Source organism: Polypterus senegalus, chromosome 8 (genome assembly GCF_016835505.1).
Source record: "Polypterus senegalus isolate Bchr_013 chromosome 8, ASM1683550v1, whole genome shotgun sequence".
Classification (NCBI taxonomy): Eukaryota; Metazoa; Chordata; class Cladistia; order Polypteriformes; family Polypteridae; genus Polypterus; species Polypterus senegalus.
The window spans coordinates 88,104,248-88,122,658 of NC_053161.1; the positions used below are offsets into that span (position 1 = coordinate 88,104,248).

General features: G+C 35.2%; 1 protein-coding gene across 4 annotated transcripts in view; it reads left to right on the plus strand.

Moving 5' to 3' along the window:
• The window catches only part of LOC120534111 (suppressor of tumorigenicity 7 protein homolog), a 214,591-nt gene that overhangs the window by 135,884 nt on the left and 60,296 nt on the right, over positions 1-18,411 (plus strand). For 3 of the 4 annotated variants that reach the window (XM_039761388.1, XM_039761390.1, XM_039761389.1), the window contains exon 2: positions 7,600-7,682. The exons of the other annotated variant lie outside the window; for it this stretch is intronic. In XM_039761388.1, the coding sequence (XP_039617322.1) occupies positions 7,600-7,682 (83 nt within the window). The remainder of the gene's footprint in view (positions 1-7,599; positions 7,683-18,411) is intronic. 4 annotated transcript variants of the gene reach the window in all.

Consider the following 18,411-nt stretch of genomic DNA (forward strand, 5'->3'; position numbering starts at 1 on the left):
TGGGGAGTGTTTACAAAAGTGTTTTTGTGCGAAAATGGACCAGCTATCCAAAGTAAATGGGCATTATACAGGGTCTCTTTTGAATATAGAGGCAGTTTTGTTATTTTATCATATTGTGTTTTTGTCACTCCTTGTTATTACATTACCCCATGTGCATTTTATTATTTTATAGTAAAAGTTATACTTCTTTCAGTTTTTGTTTGTTATGTATGAGATTCAAATAAGAGAACCTGTAAAAGTTCAAAAAGCAGTGACATATTAATGACAATTTATCAATTTAAGTGTAAAAAGATGCAGTTATACATTTTGTAGGTTGCTATCTACCTATTAAAATGAAGAATGTTTAAAAGGATACAATATGACGTAATTCTGAGCAGTGTTATCACCATGTGGTATGTTAATATAATCTCACAAGACAGAAAGGCCATCCAGATGGTTGTGACATCTGCACAAAAAAAAAAAAAAATAGAATCTAACTTGTCAGATACAGAGATCTATTCCAAATGTCACTAACCGTTATGAACTCTAGCCACCCTGGGCATAAACTGCAGTATTAAAATCAGGCAGGTGTAGTGGCCAAGACATTTTCAATGCCTATGCCCATCTCATAGTGTTATTCTGAACAAGTCACATGACTGGCCTGTGCTTCAGTAATAATACATTAATATCTAAAACATTAATATGCAAGCAGTTATAATGTTAACGGGTGTTGTCCTGAAGAACAGTGTCAGGCAAACATAAAATTAGGTTACATTAAAAATCAGGGAAGCCTTAGTGAAAAGCACATTTTAATGCTTTTTGGTATGAACAGCTGCAACACTATAAAATTTATTAATACTGGCTGGCTGGCAAATATTTTCATTTTTTGCACCAACTTTTTTTTTTTTTTTGGTTTAACAAAATATATATCTGCTGAGATGAGAATTCTAGAACATGTGTTACTCAATAAAAGTAATTCATTGTGCAAAATAAATGTTATCATTGTTTTACCTACAGATGAAATATAGTATTTTAAAATTACATTCTGTTCTCACTGTTTTGCACACTGGATTGTACTTGGACATTCAATTTTTTAATGATCCTGTCCTTGTCCTGTAAGTAAATTATGTTTTATTTTTGTTAAATTTTAAGCATGCAAAAGATGCAGTTTAGTATTTATATTAACATACATAGCCTTGTTTACAGGGTCTTATTAATTTAAACAATGTTGAACACATTTGTTTGGATTGCTAATTGGACATGTCTTGCTGCTGTGCAACAATTTTCTCATCCTCTTTGTTACGTTCTGCTGGGCGTGATTCTTGTGGGTCAGGGTGACATATACAAGAATCAGTTGTTTATAATGGTCTGGAGAAAGTTTGTAGATAGCAGCACTTAATCATGTTAGCCTTTCTATTTGTTTGGGTTTTTTTCCCTGACAATAACAAATGAATAGAAAATAATGTTGGAAAGAGACGGAAACCACTGCAGGGAGTATTTTGGCAGTGATAAACAAGCTGTCTCTTGAATGGAGGTCCAAAGATTTTCTCAAATTGAGTAAATGAGGTAAGTATACAGTTGTTTTGTTTTCCTTGTACATGACATACATCTTTTCAGTGTTTTTTCCTATCTGTTTTTTACATTTCATTAAAATCTGGCATTTGGTAGATACACCAGAAAAGATTTTTTACTGTAATTGGGTCTTTTGTAAATATTTATGTATTATGCCAGCAACAAAGTGTTTTTCTTTTATTGTCAAAACATGCCATAAACACTTAGAAAGTGACATTGTCACAATTAACCACCTTCTGTTGTAATAAATACAATCATATGCAGCACCTTTATTGCTCTGAATTCATGCTGCTATTTAAACAGTAAGATATTTCATAGAATATAAACATATAAATTGAATTATTTCAGATGGTTCAACTAAAAAAAAAAGTTTAAGGATAAAATCTGCTGTTTCAGGAAAAACAGTGGTTTTGTGGTTATCTCCTGACAGTATTGGATGATGTTTAGTGAATTCTTGAACTAAAACAGAGCCAGAATTTTTAGTTTTATTCAAATTCTACTCTAAAATGTCTGTCACATTTCTTATTAAAATGTAATAATAGTATCCATCCATCCTAATTTCAGAATAATTTTTAATAAGCAAGTTTCACAGGTTCCTATATACATTATATATTACAAGCCTAAAAGTGCAATGATTTTATGTCACTTTTTTGTCACACTTTAAATCGGGAATATTTTAAAACCTACATATATATGTTTGCTATCATTCTTTTCAGAATTTATCAGACTTTAATGTGATGTTGTTAGATTTTCAGATTCTTATTCCGTTTTTAAATTATAATTTAAAAAATATCAAGAACTCAAGTCCCATGAGACGAGACTTAACCAAGAGTGCCAAGAGATTTAACCACACCCGGGGCCAGAAATGAAAGACAAAGAGTTATGACAGCTGCTGTACAGGCATTTAAATGTTCAATGCGCTGCATGTGATGCAGATCATGCAGCACGGCAGCAGCAGCAAGCCAGCAGCTGATCGAGCAAAGAGGAGGTAAAAAAAACCCAATTTGTTTACCCCTGGTTTCAACATTCAAGAGGGGGTTTTGGAGGAGTGACCGTGTCTCCTTGGGGTGCGTTCAATCGCCATATGTGTATATAATATAATATTATATTACACATATAATTATGTTTTTTTTTCCAGTGCAAAGGTAGATTCCCATGCGTAATATTCTATCTTGCATGTTTTACCACAGATTAGTGACAATACAATGCCAGTAATAAACAAGTGAATACAACTTAATACACAACAAATTGTAATTTCCACAACATTTGGATTTACTGTAATTTTTATTTCTTTAATAAAGGGTCTAGTAATGGCTATTTTGAAGGAGCCCATGGCCATGACGATCAGTGAGATTAATTGATTACATTCAGTATGGACTGTGCATGGCTAGAGCTAGTTTTGAAGGAGAGGTAGTTGCTATCAATTTAGAAATCAATCAACAAATTTATGCTAGCAACAAAGCAGAAAATCTTGTATGGTGGGAAGTACAAAGGATGCCATTTTATGATCCATCACTTCTATCAGAGGAAGCAGACAGTTCAGTTTGCAGTTTCTTGTATGTCAAAATAAGAGTAAATGGCAAAAGTTAAAATACATGCTATTCAGGAACATAGTGGAGATAAGGTAATGCACATATAAATGAAGTAAATAAATAAGGACTGCAGTAGCTGTTAAGCATCTCATTATTAAAAGAGCCATTTTTGAGTCATTGTGACCATTTTACCAAAAATTAAAATACCTAATTCTTCCTTCAATTATGGAGTTTATTAGGAATGATATATATTATTTACACTTCAGATTTCAGTTTTAAGATCCAGTTTAATTTAAAAGGCCCCATGGTTCATCCAGTGTTTTTTCTTTAATGTTTATTCTGAAGAGAGGGCAAGAAACAATAAAGAAGGAATATGTTAAAACTACAGTACACAACCAATTAATAAAAATAATTATGCACTGATGCAGGGAAGCTTTAAACACTTTATTTTCAGAACTTGCATTTTTAAACTCAATAAATATTAAACCCAGTTAGCTTATCTCTTAGTTTAATCTTTTATCTGAGTCCAAGTCCTTTCACTTGCAGCATAAGGTAGCACCAAGGAAAAGATGCAGCTATCAAATCTGGTAGGGGTAGTAGACTGGTCTATGGTTGTGGTGTCTGGGGAAAAAAGACTGCAAACGATCTTTATTACTGTGTACTTTAGCTTGAGAGCACATAGATATAGTAATCTACTACTAAAATAAACATACTGTAGCAACATGGACATCTGTACAAAATGTAACCTGCTTAGTCTGAAAAGTAAATGCCTTATAAACTATTTTACATAGTAAACATCCCAAAGTCAATTATGTAGCTTTGAAGTAGCTTCCCTTCATTTATAACTGGAATCCTGGTAATTTTCAACTTTTTAGAAGTGAAGAATGCATTATGTAATTGTGATAATTTCCTTTTTTTTTTTTAGTTAGAAAGTACAAACAAAAGATTTACTGTAAAACTTCACTACAGTGGTTTGTTACATAGCCCAAATTAATGACGCTTGCTCTGTGAAATATGATACCCCAGAATTTTTGTGTTTTTGCTGGCAACTTTAACAGATCTGATCACATTGTCTCGTCTTGCTTAGGTCTTACTATCCATTAAGAGTTTATATGGATAACATTAAGCTAATAATAGACCATTGGATGAAATGGAAATTCTAAAGTAATGGGTGAAACACTAAGAAGTACTACATTTCAAACGTTTATTCTACAAAAATGCTACAAAATAAAATAATTTTCATTACAACACAAGAAATGATATACAAAATAGATTTTTTTTCATTGTGTTTTAAAAATGATGTCTTCAAGGTGGAGGCAATCATTAGCAATACACTCTTGGAGACAATTTCTGAACGCTCGCATGACCCGTTCGATTATTTCAAGTGGAATAGTGGAGATTTCGAGGCGAATAGCGTCCTTGAGGGCTTCAAGGTTTTGAGGTCGGTGTGTGTATACCTTCAACTTGAGATAGCCCCACAAGAAGAAATCGCACGGTGCGAGATCAGGTGAAAGTGAAGGCCACCTCACATCGCCGCGCAGGGAGATCAGCTTCTCCCGCAAAACTTGTATGGATCTCCACACAATTTGAACTGTTGCTCCATCCTGTTGAAACCAGGAATCCACCACATTAATTTCTTCCAAAAAGGGTCCAGAGAAGAGCAGCTAGGCTGATTCCAGGGCGACAGGGGATGATTTATGAGGATAGATTAAAAGAGCTGAGGATTTTCAGTTTAAGCAAAAGAAGATTAAGTGATTAAGTGTTTAAAATTATGAAGGGAATTAGTACAGTGGATCAAGACTGTTATTTTAAAATGAATTCATCAAAAACACAGGGACACAGTTGGAAACTTGTTAAAGATAAATTTCACACAAACGTTTGGAAGTTTTTCTTTGCACATAGAATGACTGACACTTGGATTAAGCTACCAAGTAGTGTGGTAGACAGTAAGACTTTAGGGACTTTCAAAACTCGACATGACATTTTTTTGTGGAAGAAATAAGTGGGTAGGACTGGCGAGCTTTGTTGGGCTGAATGGCCTGTTCTTGTCTGGATTGTTCTAATGTTTTAGTTACACACAGTAATTGTGTGTTTACTCTGAACACATTAGCCCATAAGACTGAATGACCACCTCTCACTGTATACTTTTTGCTGTGCGTGAAGTTTGTTTTCACCTTTTGTATAGATTGCAGTTTTGCAATAAAGGTGGAAATGTTTTGTCAGGATTTATCTTGGATTCATTTTCTTTATATCCACTTTATGTAAATTCAATGGGAAAAGCGTTACAATGGTTTTTACAGGCTTGAGGATAATTAGCACACAACCGGCATCAAATTCCTTGGGAAGAAAAGAGAAGAACGCACAGAGTGGAAGAATCAAGTCGCTGATGAAAAGTAGATATAACCTATCCGACAACGTATACAAATAAGATAATAGTAATTTTTCTTATGTTGATACACACCTGGGATTCATTGAGGCTGTAGCCAGAAGGACCAATGCAAGCTGTTCTTTTTGTATAAGAAAAATCTCATGATTTGTATATGTGTCCGCTTTCAAACCAATGTGCGTCAGTCTGGTTCAGTATGTGTGCCAGCACCACATATTTAAAAAAAAAAAAAAAAAAAAAATCTATGTACACATATTTCAAGTACAAATGTGGCACCAACACTGGTTTGCGTTGACAGCATAATTTAGATTGGATGATTTAATGCCACACTGACAGTGCTGCAACAGTCAGAAATTTGGTACGGTTTTCTGTAGAGCATTATTTGTTGCAAGCAATGACAAAATATAACAACTGAAGAAATGGAGAGACAAAAGTAGGAACACATGCAGCCCAAAATTACAATGAGACTATGTGCACTTGTAGATGCATGTAAAACTTCACCCACAACAGCTACTGGAACTACATTCTTACCTCCACAATAGTATCGGGAGTCTGAGATAAAATCCATTACTTCCTCTTTACTTTTGTTGCTTCCAAGTATGCCTGAGAAATGCAGAAAGCACTTTTTCTTAAATTGAAACTTTTGTTGCATTAAAGTAGATGTGTTTGGTAATTTTTAAGGCTTTTGTTTTTATGTTTAGACATAGGAACATGCCAGGTATTTCAAAAAATTTGTTTTTAAAAAATGCTTCACTTTAGAACATAGTTTAATGTTGTAAAATAATATATAATATATCATGGCTATAAAAAAAATAATAATAATTTTAACTTGAAAATGCTGAACTTGTTTGTTAATAAGAAGAAGAGTGGGATAAGCGGTTCCATCATAGGTTCAGAGTAACACAATCAGACTTGCCAACCTTTGATCGCAACACTTTAAAAAGCTTCAGTAAAACCACTAAGAATGAAGAAGTTACAGTCACTGAACTTAATTCTCCATTTTCCATTTCCTTGTGCGAGTGCTTAAAGGCTCAATCTGCTTCTTTCCTGGTAAGTGTTTTTATGAGGTGACAGGTTACTTGATGCTTGCAGAAACTCTACAGAACCTTTCTTGCCTGATGATTAAACTCTGTAACATAGGAAAATTAAACTGCATGTTCATTAATGAATAACTGTTACCACTTGGTGTGGCCTTGCACACACTGACCCTTGTAATGGATTCAAACATAGAGGCTCATATTAAGGGGACTGGGAAGATTTCAAAGGTATAAATAGTAAACAGCTTTCAGCTATTTATTGTCTAAACTTGTGCCCCATCAGATAGATAAATACAGAAAATAAATATGTGCTTAATGTAATTAAAAATAACATCTTAAAATGGCAGAAAAAATGTTAAACCTCAAAATGCAGCTCATAAGGAAGCACTTTGTAGCACTATGCTCAAGGTACTGTCCAGTTGAAAGTGAGAGTCTTAGCCAGCATGATTCTCTCACTGTTCTGTCTCCATGTTGTCCAGGTCACTGCCAGCCTTTCTCATAAACTTACTAAGCCTGTTGGCATATTTGGTTTTCATACTCAGTACTACTGAGTACATAGAGCACATGTTCCACTACAGACCGATAGAACATGCAGAAATATTACATTCTCTTAATGCCTTCTTTTTAATTTAATATTTTGTTATTTTTAAAGTAAATTTATGATCATTGTCTATACCTAATCAATTATCATCCTGACTACAGGAGTTTCCTTTTTGCTGTTCGAAGAACCACAATGTTCATTGCAAGTTATCGCTTGTGATAAGCATTCAAGCCTCCCAACTACGTGGGATTTTTTTTTTTTAAATTTGACACATGTTTGCATGGGTTTTCCTCTCACATTCCAAAAACCTCCCACGTTTTAGATAAATTGACAAATGTAAATTTACCTATGAGTATGCATGTGTGCGCGTACATGTGCCCAGTGACGGACTGAAGTTGTATCCTATGTTTGGCTGCTGCCATATGCCTGATCTTACTTGGTAGGCTTGAGCTTACCAAAGCTTTCAAAGGGAGACTATAGATGTGAAATAGATGGATAGAGAGCTTAGTTGCCTTTTAATTTTGATTGGCTTTCCTCTGTGTTCTTTTTCAGTAAGCATGTTTCTGAATACACTGACGCCAAAATTCTATGTTGCCCTGACGGGAACCTCTTCACTAATATCTGGGCTTATATTGGTAAGTGTGTATATATACCTTGAGTATGTTCTTAAAATGTAAATATGACAATCCTGCCACATTGGTGACTAATTGGATATTATTAATGAAGAACCATATTTTGTTTGTGCTTATGTGGAAAATTTTTATTTGGTTCAATTTACTAACTAAAATAACAGATTTGAATTAATTTGAGTTGTCAGAATAACTTGAAAATCCTGTTCACATTTGTTAAATCTGCAGCCTTCATTTAGTCTTGCATTTAAAATTGAGGAGATTTTAATGTATTCATACTGTGGTTGTGCCTTACTTTCATGACCCCGAGTGACAGAGAGGAAATTTTCCACAAGTTTATCAACAAATAGAGGGATTTTACTAGATTAGGGTGGATTTCTGCATAAGTGGTATAAAGAATGATATGAATATCCTGGGCTGACTGCTTCATCTTAATATGTGCACACACTAAACTTATTCACTGACATTTTTTTTCAGTATCTGAAAAATTAATACTGCTTACAATACTATGCAGTACTAAAAACAAAACACCAATCATTATTATATCTCTGTTAAATGAATTACTGAAAAGCAAGGTAATTCAGGATGCTTTCGTTTATACATAATTTTTTGTTACAATATAGTTTTCAAACCAGGTTTGTCAGAAAAATCCCTTTGTCATGTTTGTGACATTTGCTGTTGTAAGATTGTTACATCAGTATATTGAGGAGACATTAACTGGTTAACAGCTTTTAAGTGTAATGTTTAACAGACAGACAACACCTAATGCTTTAAATTTCTAAGGGTTTCCAAACTTTTTAAACTATAAAGACTGCCTTAGTGAAATTAATCTTGTCAGTCTAACATTATTTCAGAATTCTTATAAAACAGTCTTTGATTTGTTGTTTTCAAGTTATCTTACTTAGGTGGTCACACTTCGCTTTTGTTTATGTCTGTGTATTGATTAGTGATGGGCATTTTAATTTACTGATTTGATTCTTTCCAACTACCCATTTAACTTAATAGATTCATTTAGAATATAGCATAAATATATATACATCACATATACGGGGTGGTCCAGTCCTAATTATGCAGATCCAGATCATCTGGATGACTTTGATTCATGCGAGGACGATTCCAGTTCGGCATGAGTCAGTTCACACACTTCTCAATGGTCCAGGATTTTTCAGTTGATTTTCTATGTAGTAAACTTAAGTTATAGCGTAATGAAAATTGCATAATTAGATCTTGACCACCCTATATATATATGTATATATATATGTGTGTGTGTGTGTGTGTGTGTGTGTGTATGTATATATATGTATATATGTGTGTATAATTATTGCTTGTTAATTTATATTTAATTTTTCTATAAACATGTAATTATAGATAAATATATAATTGACTATATATTAAACATAATAATTCATTGTCCTGTTTCAGTACACAAAGCATGATAACACATTTTAGTTACATAATTAAAATAAGGTGTTTCATTATAGAATCGCAAGTAAATGAGAATTGTGCAACTCACAATGATTCGTTCACAAATTATATGAACAGGAATTATTAGGCTGATTCTTAGGTAGAGACTTATTTATGAATTAAATGAGACAAGACTTGTGAGTCGGGTAGTTCTTAAGCATACACTTAGAACATCTACCAGCTGCAGTGAAATGAAAGGCAAGGAAGACATCATGCAGGACAGACACTTGTCCTTTAACACTTCCAATGAGCTCTACTGAACCTATTTGTTTGTTTTTGCAAAATAAATCATATTATTCATGGAAAAGAGTCATTCGGAAAGAATGAATCACCCTCAAATTTCACATTGCTAATATTAATTCAGAATTAGTCACTGAATTAGACTGACTGAAAATGTGAGAATTGCGTGTACCTGGAAATAGCATCACATTTGCTCCGGTGTCATTCAGATATGTGTGATACGCGTTTTACTTACATTTACTCCCATTTTAGGAGTTGTGCATGTTACACTCACTCAGCTGACTGGTCAAGTTATTGTACTTTTAAAACATGTACAAATTGTGTATTTGTATTTCTCAAATAATTCTATAATGGTGTAACTGGAAATATAAAAGCCTTTTTTGCCTTGAAAGTGCAGTGAGATTTTCTTACCTTATTGATTTATACTATGCAGTATTTAAAAAAAAAAAAAAAAAAAAGTTGGGATTCCACAGTCTACCACAGTCATACATCTAAATTTGACCCCTGATATTTATGGATTAAAAATGACACTACTTGTACATAGCCAATTAGCTGGAAACATCCGAAGCTACATGGCCCATCGGGTAATCGAGAGGGGCTGTCCTCCATCTTCTTTCTGAAAAAAGTGCATGTATTCCGGAGTGGATTCATTTTGCATACATGGTATGAAAGCTAAGCTCTTCAATGATCTGAATCAATTGTTTGTAATGAAAGCATATAAAGTAAGCATACTGTGGGTCATTTTTTGCTGAGATACAGACTTGTAAACCAAAAATAAAATACAGTTATACACTACCAGTCAAAAGTTTTAGAACCCCTCACTTTTTTCAGTTTTTATGGAAATTCATGCAGTTAAATGTCTTAAGGATTCATGAAATCTAGGCACAGAACAAATAAATAATGGCAAATACAAAAATAAGTCAAGGAATTAAGTGTACAAAATGTTATGTAATTTTTTTTTCCTCAAAATAGCCACCTTTTGCTCATATCATGACCCAACTATAGTACCTTGTTGATTCAGAATACCTCCAATGAAAGAACCCCAGCTCATCACACTTCCTCCATGTTTGATGAACCGAATATTATAAATTTTGATTTATTGGTCCATAAGACTTTGTTCCAGTCCGTAGTAGTTCATAGTGGGTATTTCAAGGCCCTGTATTGTCCTTTTAAGGAATGGCTTTCTTACTGCCATTCACCCTGTCAAATATGCAGAACAAAATCTCCTCTTTATAGTAGAAGCTGAGTCTTGCTGTTTTCGACCACTCTTAAGCTGTGCTTGAAGCTGTTGTGCTGTGAGACGCCTATCACGCAAGTTAGTGACCCTCAGAAACTTTTCTTCTAATTGGGTGGTGACGTTAGGTGTGCCAGATTTCTTCCTATCGGAGTTTCTTCCAGTTTCTTGGATTGTGTAGGAAACTGTACCCACTGACACTTTGATTTTTTTTTATTTATTATTAATTTCTCTAAATGAAAGGCCTACACTTCTAAGGGTAATGTTAGACTTATTTAATATTCAGACTCATTTCATTAATTGCCATTATCACTGAAATTTACAACTTTCTACATTGTAATATTGTCCAAGTAGTACTTCAGAGGGTGTAGTAACACAGTCTGTTCCAACTCTGCTTTAAGACAGAGGGTTTTTAAGTAATTAGCAGAAGTTGGGACACCTGTGCAAATTGTTTGCTTCAATTTTAAAGGTTTAATTTACTTTAATTGCTGCAGAACATCTGTAAGTTATAACCTATTAGTTGTTCCCTTACGAAGGCGTATTTGTAATATTCTGAAATTTCCTTATTTTTTCAGTTTTTCATAACCCTAAACTTTAAATGTAAACCTCTGGCACTTTACTGCTTACCTTTTCACCATTTTCAACTAATTAAATTTGAAGAAAAACTGAAACTCATTACATCTTGCCTGAGGAATGGGCCTGAGTTGCCTCAAAAGCTTGTGTATTGTATTCTTTTTAGTTAGCCAATAAAATTGTGTCATTTTGCTTGATTTCTCATTGCATCCATAATGGCTAACATGGTACAAAACACCCTGTTACTAAAGAAAAACTGAAAAAACTGAGGTGTTGTAAAACTTGTGACAGGTAGTGTATTTGGAAGAATGCTGTGTTCAACAAGCAAACATTTTAAAATCAACTACATCAAAATTTTAAAATGCAATGCATAATTTCTTTTAAATTAAATTATTAAATGATTGGCTTCATGTGTATACTGGAGAAGAGCTAAACTTAATCCTAACCAGCATTTCCCGCTTGATATTTTTTGGTACATCTAGAGTTATTCACAACATTTTGTTGGTTTATTTCTGAATTTGCAGTATGGATTTACTGTTTCTTTATAATCATGAAGATTTAAAAAATAATATGTTTTGTATCAATGGTTTACATGAAGTGTCTAGACCTTATTAAAAATATTGTAGAGCAACAGTGACAAATGCTTTCAGATTTCATTAGTAATTGTTTCCAGAATGACTTGCGCAAGCTACACTGTTAACACTGTTCAGTATCATAGCAGTTTTTAGTTGGGCATCTTGCTTTGTCTTTTTTAGCTACTGTGATTCTTAAAGTTTACGTGCATGTATCTTCATCACAATCATATTGTTCAAATTACAAGAAAAGGTAATGCTGGTGTGTGGTTTCAGTATGTTAAGTGGTTTGTTCCAGTGAAGGTAATTCGTTTAATTGGAACTCCTTCTTTTATTGACCTCCTTGCCATTAACTGTGAGGGTGACTCGGGCTCAGAATTCTATGCAACTTTGGGTCAATCTGAGTTAGACTCATGGAGACGTGTAATGATACTCATCATAGTGTTAAGCCCAAAAATTTCTGGGGACAGTTTTTTGTTGCTGTCTAGTGTATGAAATAAAACATGACCATCTATATTCTTTCTGCCTTTTCAAGTAACTCTAAAATAAGTCATCAATATTCATGAGTGAGGCAGAGATGCCAACTTAAAACATGATGGCAAAAGAAAAAGTCATAATGCTATAATGCTCGAATCAAGTGATAGTGATAATGATATGAATTGGTTATTAGGCATTGACTGATAGTGAAACTGATGCATGATATGGCATCATGCATAATTAACTGTCAAAATTTTTGTCAGGGGAAATGTGGAGGCCTGCGATAGCCTGCAGTATCGTAAGGGATGCACCAATTGTGCAGATCAGGCACTGGCATTCTACCCTTTCAATGTGCAAGCAACTGAAAAAATATAGGAAAAGTGCAGAAAGAAACATGCTTCTAATGTCCTGCTTGCAACAGCAGGCTGTGCGTTAGTGATCGTCTCAAAATGTCGCATGAATGACATGTCTTAAATCAACATCAGTAAACAATAGACATAAGATAGATAGATAACTTTCCTACTGTATTTTTGTGGACATTTTGACATTTGCATACTTCTGTTACACATAATATTTTTTCGTGTTGACAAAAATTCAACATTTTTGGCTTATTTTTCCTGGGCTAAACATAACAGTAAGGAGACTGCACATATTCCTATTTACAGTGTTAAACCTTTTGCTGCATCATTACAGAATTGTATGATTTTATGAAGGTTTAATATTTACAGTATTAAATCTTTTACTGCATAATTACAGAATTGTATGATTGTAGTTACTTTTCAGGGGATTTTTAAAAATTCACAGTACATCGCTTTTTCCACATTTTGTTATGTTACAGCCTTATTCCAAAATGGATTAAATTAATTTTTTCCTCAGAATTCTGCACACAACACCCCATAATGACAACATGAATAAAGTTTACTTGAAATTTTTGCAAGTTTATTAAAAATAAAAAAACTGAGAAAGCACATGTGCATAAGTATTCACAGCCTTTGCCATGAAGCTCAAAATTAAGCAAAGGTGCATCCTGTTTCCCCTGATCATCCTTGAGATGTTTCTGCAGCTTAATTGGAGTCCACCTGTGGTAAATTCAGTTGATGGGACATGATTTGGAAAGGCACTTACCTGCCTATATAAGGTCCCACAGTTGACAGTTCATGTCAGAGCACAAACCAAGCATGAAGTCAAAGGAATTGTCTGTAGACCTCCGAGACAGGATTGTCTCGTGGCACAAATCTAGGGAAGGTTACAGAAAAATTTCTGCTGCTTTGAAGGTCCCAATGAGCACAGTGGCCTCCGTCATCCGTAAGGGGAAGAAGTTTGAAACCACCAGGGCTCTTCCTAGAGCTGGCCGGCCATCTAAACTGAGCGATCGGAGGAGAAGGGCCTTTTTCAGGGAGGTGACCAAGAACCCGATGGTCACTCTGTCAGAGCTCCAGAGGTCCTCTGTGGAGAGAGGAGAACCTTCCAGAAGGACAACCATCTCTGCAGCAATCCACCAATCAGGCCTGTATGGTAGAGTGGCCAGACGGAAACCACTCCTTAGTAAAAGGCACATGGCAGCCCGCCTGGAGTTTGCCAAAAGGCACCTGAAGGACTCTCAGACCATGAGAAACAAAATTCTCTGGTCTGATGAGACACTCTTTGGTGGCAGGCGTCCCGTTTGGAGGAAACCAGGCACCGCTCATCACCAGGCCAATACCATCCCTACAGTGAAGCATTTTGGTGGCAGCTTCATGTTGTGGGGATGTTTTTCAGTGGCAGGAACTGGGAGATTAGTCAGGATAAAGGGAAAGATGACTGCAGCAATGTATAGAGACATGCTCGATGAAAACCTGATCCAGAGCGCTCTTGACCTCAGACTGGGGTGACGGTTCATCTTTCAGCAGGACATCGACCCTAAGCACACAGCCAAGATATCAAAGAAGTGGCTTCAGGACAACTCTGTGGATGTCCTTGAGTGGCCCAGCGAGAGCCCAGACTTGAATCGAATTGAACATCTCTGGAGAGATCTTAAAATGGCTGTGCACCGATGCTTCCCATCCAACCTTATGGAGCTTGAGAGGTGCTGCAAAGAGGAATGGGCGAAACTGGCCAAGGATAGGTGTGCCAAGCTTGTGGCATCATATACAAAAAGACTTGAGGCTGTAATTGCTGTCAAAGGTGCATCGACAAAGTATTGAGCAAAGGCTGTGAATACTTACGTACATGTGATTTCTCAGTTTTTTTATTTTTAATAAATTTGCAAAAACCTCAAGTACACTTTTTTCACGTTGTCATTATGGGGTGTTGTGTGTAGAATCCTGAGGAAAAAATAAATTGAATCCATTTTGGAATAAGGCTGTAGCATAACAAAATGTAGAAAAAGTGATGCACTATGAATACTCTCCAGATGCACTGTAAATCTTCCAGGTATTGACATTTTACTGTGTTGTTAAATTTGAAATGCTGTTCTTATTTAAGCAGTAATTTGGTAATGATTTAAGTTTATTTATGTTATTCAAATAGCTGCCTGACTTTAGCATTTTTTGCTGGTCACCTCTCTTTTTCAGTAGTTATTTGGGTAAATTTAGAGTTCTGGGTCTGTAAAGAAGTGGAATGAGAAGTAAATCATATCTGTTTTGCACTTCTAGATTGACCGACCAATTGTTGAAACTTTCAAATAATTGCATATTAGTACAGGACTTCTATTAACAACACAAACTGGTGGGAACAAAAACTTTAGATGAGATGATTATGGTAGAAATAACAAAAAAAGTTGTATGTGAGGTGTAAACACATTATGAATTTCAGCATATGGGATAGTCTGTTATATTTTCTCAAAAACTATGTTTATTGGTGATGGCTGTTTTTTTTTTTTTAAATAGTTATTATTATTAAAGGACCTTGTATAATTTAATGTATCATCAGCCCATCTCATGTAAGCCTGTAAATGTGCAATACACTTTGGAGTACTTGGAGAACATTTAATGCAAATAAGCATTATGACCCAAACCTAGCATGTTGTAGAAAATGACACGCTTCAAAGCACTGACATTAAGCAACTGGTCTTGCATCAGAGTGGCATTGGCCTTACACAGTCCCCCAAATCAGGAAGTGGACTGGTGTAATTTTGGTTTGTCACATGGATGTTTTTCTTACTGTTATGCTTTCACTATATAACAGCTTAGATTAAGAAAACATGAATCATTTACAGTAAAAAAAAATAAAGATTTATTTGTTGTCTAGTTTTAGACAGTTTGGTAAAAACTGTTGCTTATTTCAAGTCTACACCCCCAATACATTCTCAGATATTTTTTTCTTGTGTTAAAAGCATATTTTATGCCCAGACAATTCTTCAGCATATGTGACTTATCCTGGTGCCTGAATTCTTTATACTTGTTCTTCTGTTTCAAAATGAGTTATTACAATGAGTTATTTTTTAAAGGAAGGCAGAACAATATGTGTTTGTTTTCAGTTTCAAGATAAGGCACAACTTTTACTAACACATTTTAATTATATTACTTTTCACAAGATAGCAATCTTTTAATCTCTGAGGCTGCACTAACTCCTGTGCCTTCATGCTGCTCCAAACGTTTAAAATGTAAATGTAATTTGCATCAGTGTTCCTGTTCATATTGTTTTTTTTTTAATTTAATCTGTATTAATATTTAGATAAGCAGAGCCCTTTAATCCTTTTGAGATCCTCCTTTTAAGTGTACAGGTGCCTGTCATAAAATTAGAATATCATGACAAAGTTAATTTATTTCAATAATTCCATTCCAAAAGTGAAACTTGTATATTAGATTCATTCATTACACACAGACTGATGTATTTCAAATGTTTATTTCTTTTAATTTTGATGATTATAACTGCTGCTAGTTATAGTTATTATTATTAAAGGACCTTTGGAGAACTTGGGAAAACATTTAATGCAGATAAGCATTATGACCCAAACCTCGCATGTTGTAGAAAATGACACACTTCAAAGCACTGACATTAAGCAACTGGGGCCTCATGTATAACGCCGTGCGTAGAACTCGCACTATAACATGGCGTAAGCACAAAAGCCGAAATGTGCTTACGCACAGAAAAATCCATATGCAGGAATCTGTGTGTACTCCAACTTCCACGTTCTTCCGCTACATAAATCCCGATCAGCGTGAAAACTAACGCTTGTGCACGCGCTTTATGTAACGCCCCAACTCCTCCCAGAATTACGCCTCTTTGAATATGCAAATGAATATAAATCGCCCTTAAACTCAGCCTTCTGTGAAAAGACAATGGGAAAAGCATGGGGGGAATAAAAGAATTTCAGCGAATACCAAGTGGAGGCAAAGGAAAAACATACTATTTGTTCAAATAAACCGTGGTATAATCAACAAAAGGAAGTTTATCGAGTGACATAGCGTGTTGGAGAAACTTGAAAGCTCACGTTCACAAAATCGCACAGTGCCGGAAATAAAAAAGAAGTCACATATCAAAGTCGCCGTGAAAAGCCGAGTTGTAGCCCACTGTCTGAGTGTCATATGAAAGCTTATTAGGGTACAGAGGAAAAAAAGGCACACAGTGGGGAGAAAACACAAAATGTCAACTTCAATCTCGACATTTCCACTTTAGTCACATAGTTTTATTTTGTCATTAAAGTAGAACATCATAAACTTCATCTTAAAATCGTTTAATTCACCAGTTTCTCAAATCACATCGTAATTAAAGTAGCACGTTAAATGCTTTGTTTTTTATTTGATCTTCTATGTGCCTATGTGTGTGAATCACTACTTGCTTCTTAAACCGGCTCTCTTCCTCCAACTGGACACAGAATACATTACATTTGTGATATTACAGCTCACTGAATAACTAAAATACTGAGATGTATACGTGATATCATTTTCAAGATGATAGGAGTTAAAGCGCGTTATTAAACATGTTTTTCACTTCGATGAAATAATTTATTGCAGCAGTACTCGGGGGCGGCTCTAGGCTTGTGTTGGCCTCGTCCGTTGCAGACACTGCCTAGCCGTCTCGTGCTCATGACACAAGCATTTAACTTTTGCTGAAATTTGTTGCTGCGTTTTTAGCTGTGGTGTTGTTTTCTCTTTCTGTGTTATATTCAATATATATTGGCGTAGCCGTCACTGCAGTCAGTGCTTTTCTTTACCCAAGTAACGATCGCCACACAATCAGCTCTGTAATAGAAGTTAAGCCATCTGTAAGCTTAGCGCCGATTCTTCAAAACGCTTAAGGAACATTGAAATATCTTCGTAGTACATGTTTAATTATTCTATCCTTAACTACACTCCCAGTGAAGAATATCGATTATTTAAATGAAGTTAAAGTTTTATCTGTGTAATTTAATAAACATATTTTGCTGCATTTCACCTTAAAAATGATATCGTTATCATATGTAAATACGCGCTTTATAAAGTGGCTCAGGTGGTGTAATATTAGAACTGTAGTGCAAGTTTACAGTGGGGTGATTGTACTTATAAGTACAAACAGTTCTACAAGGAGCACTTGATTGAGTGCATTTAAAGTTCTTGGGATGAAACTGTTTCTGAACCGCGAGGTCCGTACAGGAAAGGCTTTAAAACATTTTGCAGTGGCTGAGACAGCGTGTCCTTGAAGCTGTATTCTGATAATTCTCTTTCCAATCAGCTGCTGCTGTGATTCACACTAAGATACAGTGATATAAATACTCCGAGTTGTGCAGTGTTAGTAATATGGAAAAAGATGATCCGCTGTGGCAACTCCTAACGGGAGGAACTGAAAGAAGAAGAAGAAGAAGTGAGAGTAACAACACTAAAGCAGTTATGGTATTTGGAATACTATGTCTGTTCCCTGGACCATTATATTGTTACAAGTTAATTACAATTAAACAATATGCGGTTAGTTTCAGTGTATTTATAAAGCCGCGTCAGGAAAATAATGAGTAACCACACAGGAACAGTACCTTTGCTTTGATGCTGGGTGCCGCCAGTCTGCAAAACCGAGCAGAGAACTTGCGTACGACAAGGCATGAGGTACCGTGGGAAAGTGCGTGGCTTTACGCCAAGTGTAGGTTTTATACATTGCAATTTGAATGTGGAAAAGTTTCAGCTGTCACATTCCTTGTGACAAGCCACTCTTGAACAAGAGACAGCGTCAGAAGCGTCTCGCCTGGGCTAAAAACAAAAAGGACTGGACTGCTGCTGAGTGG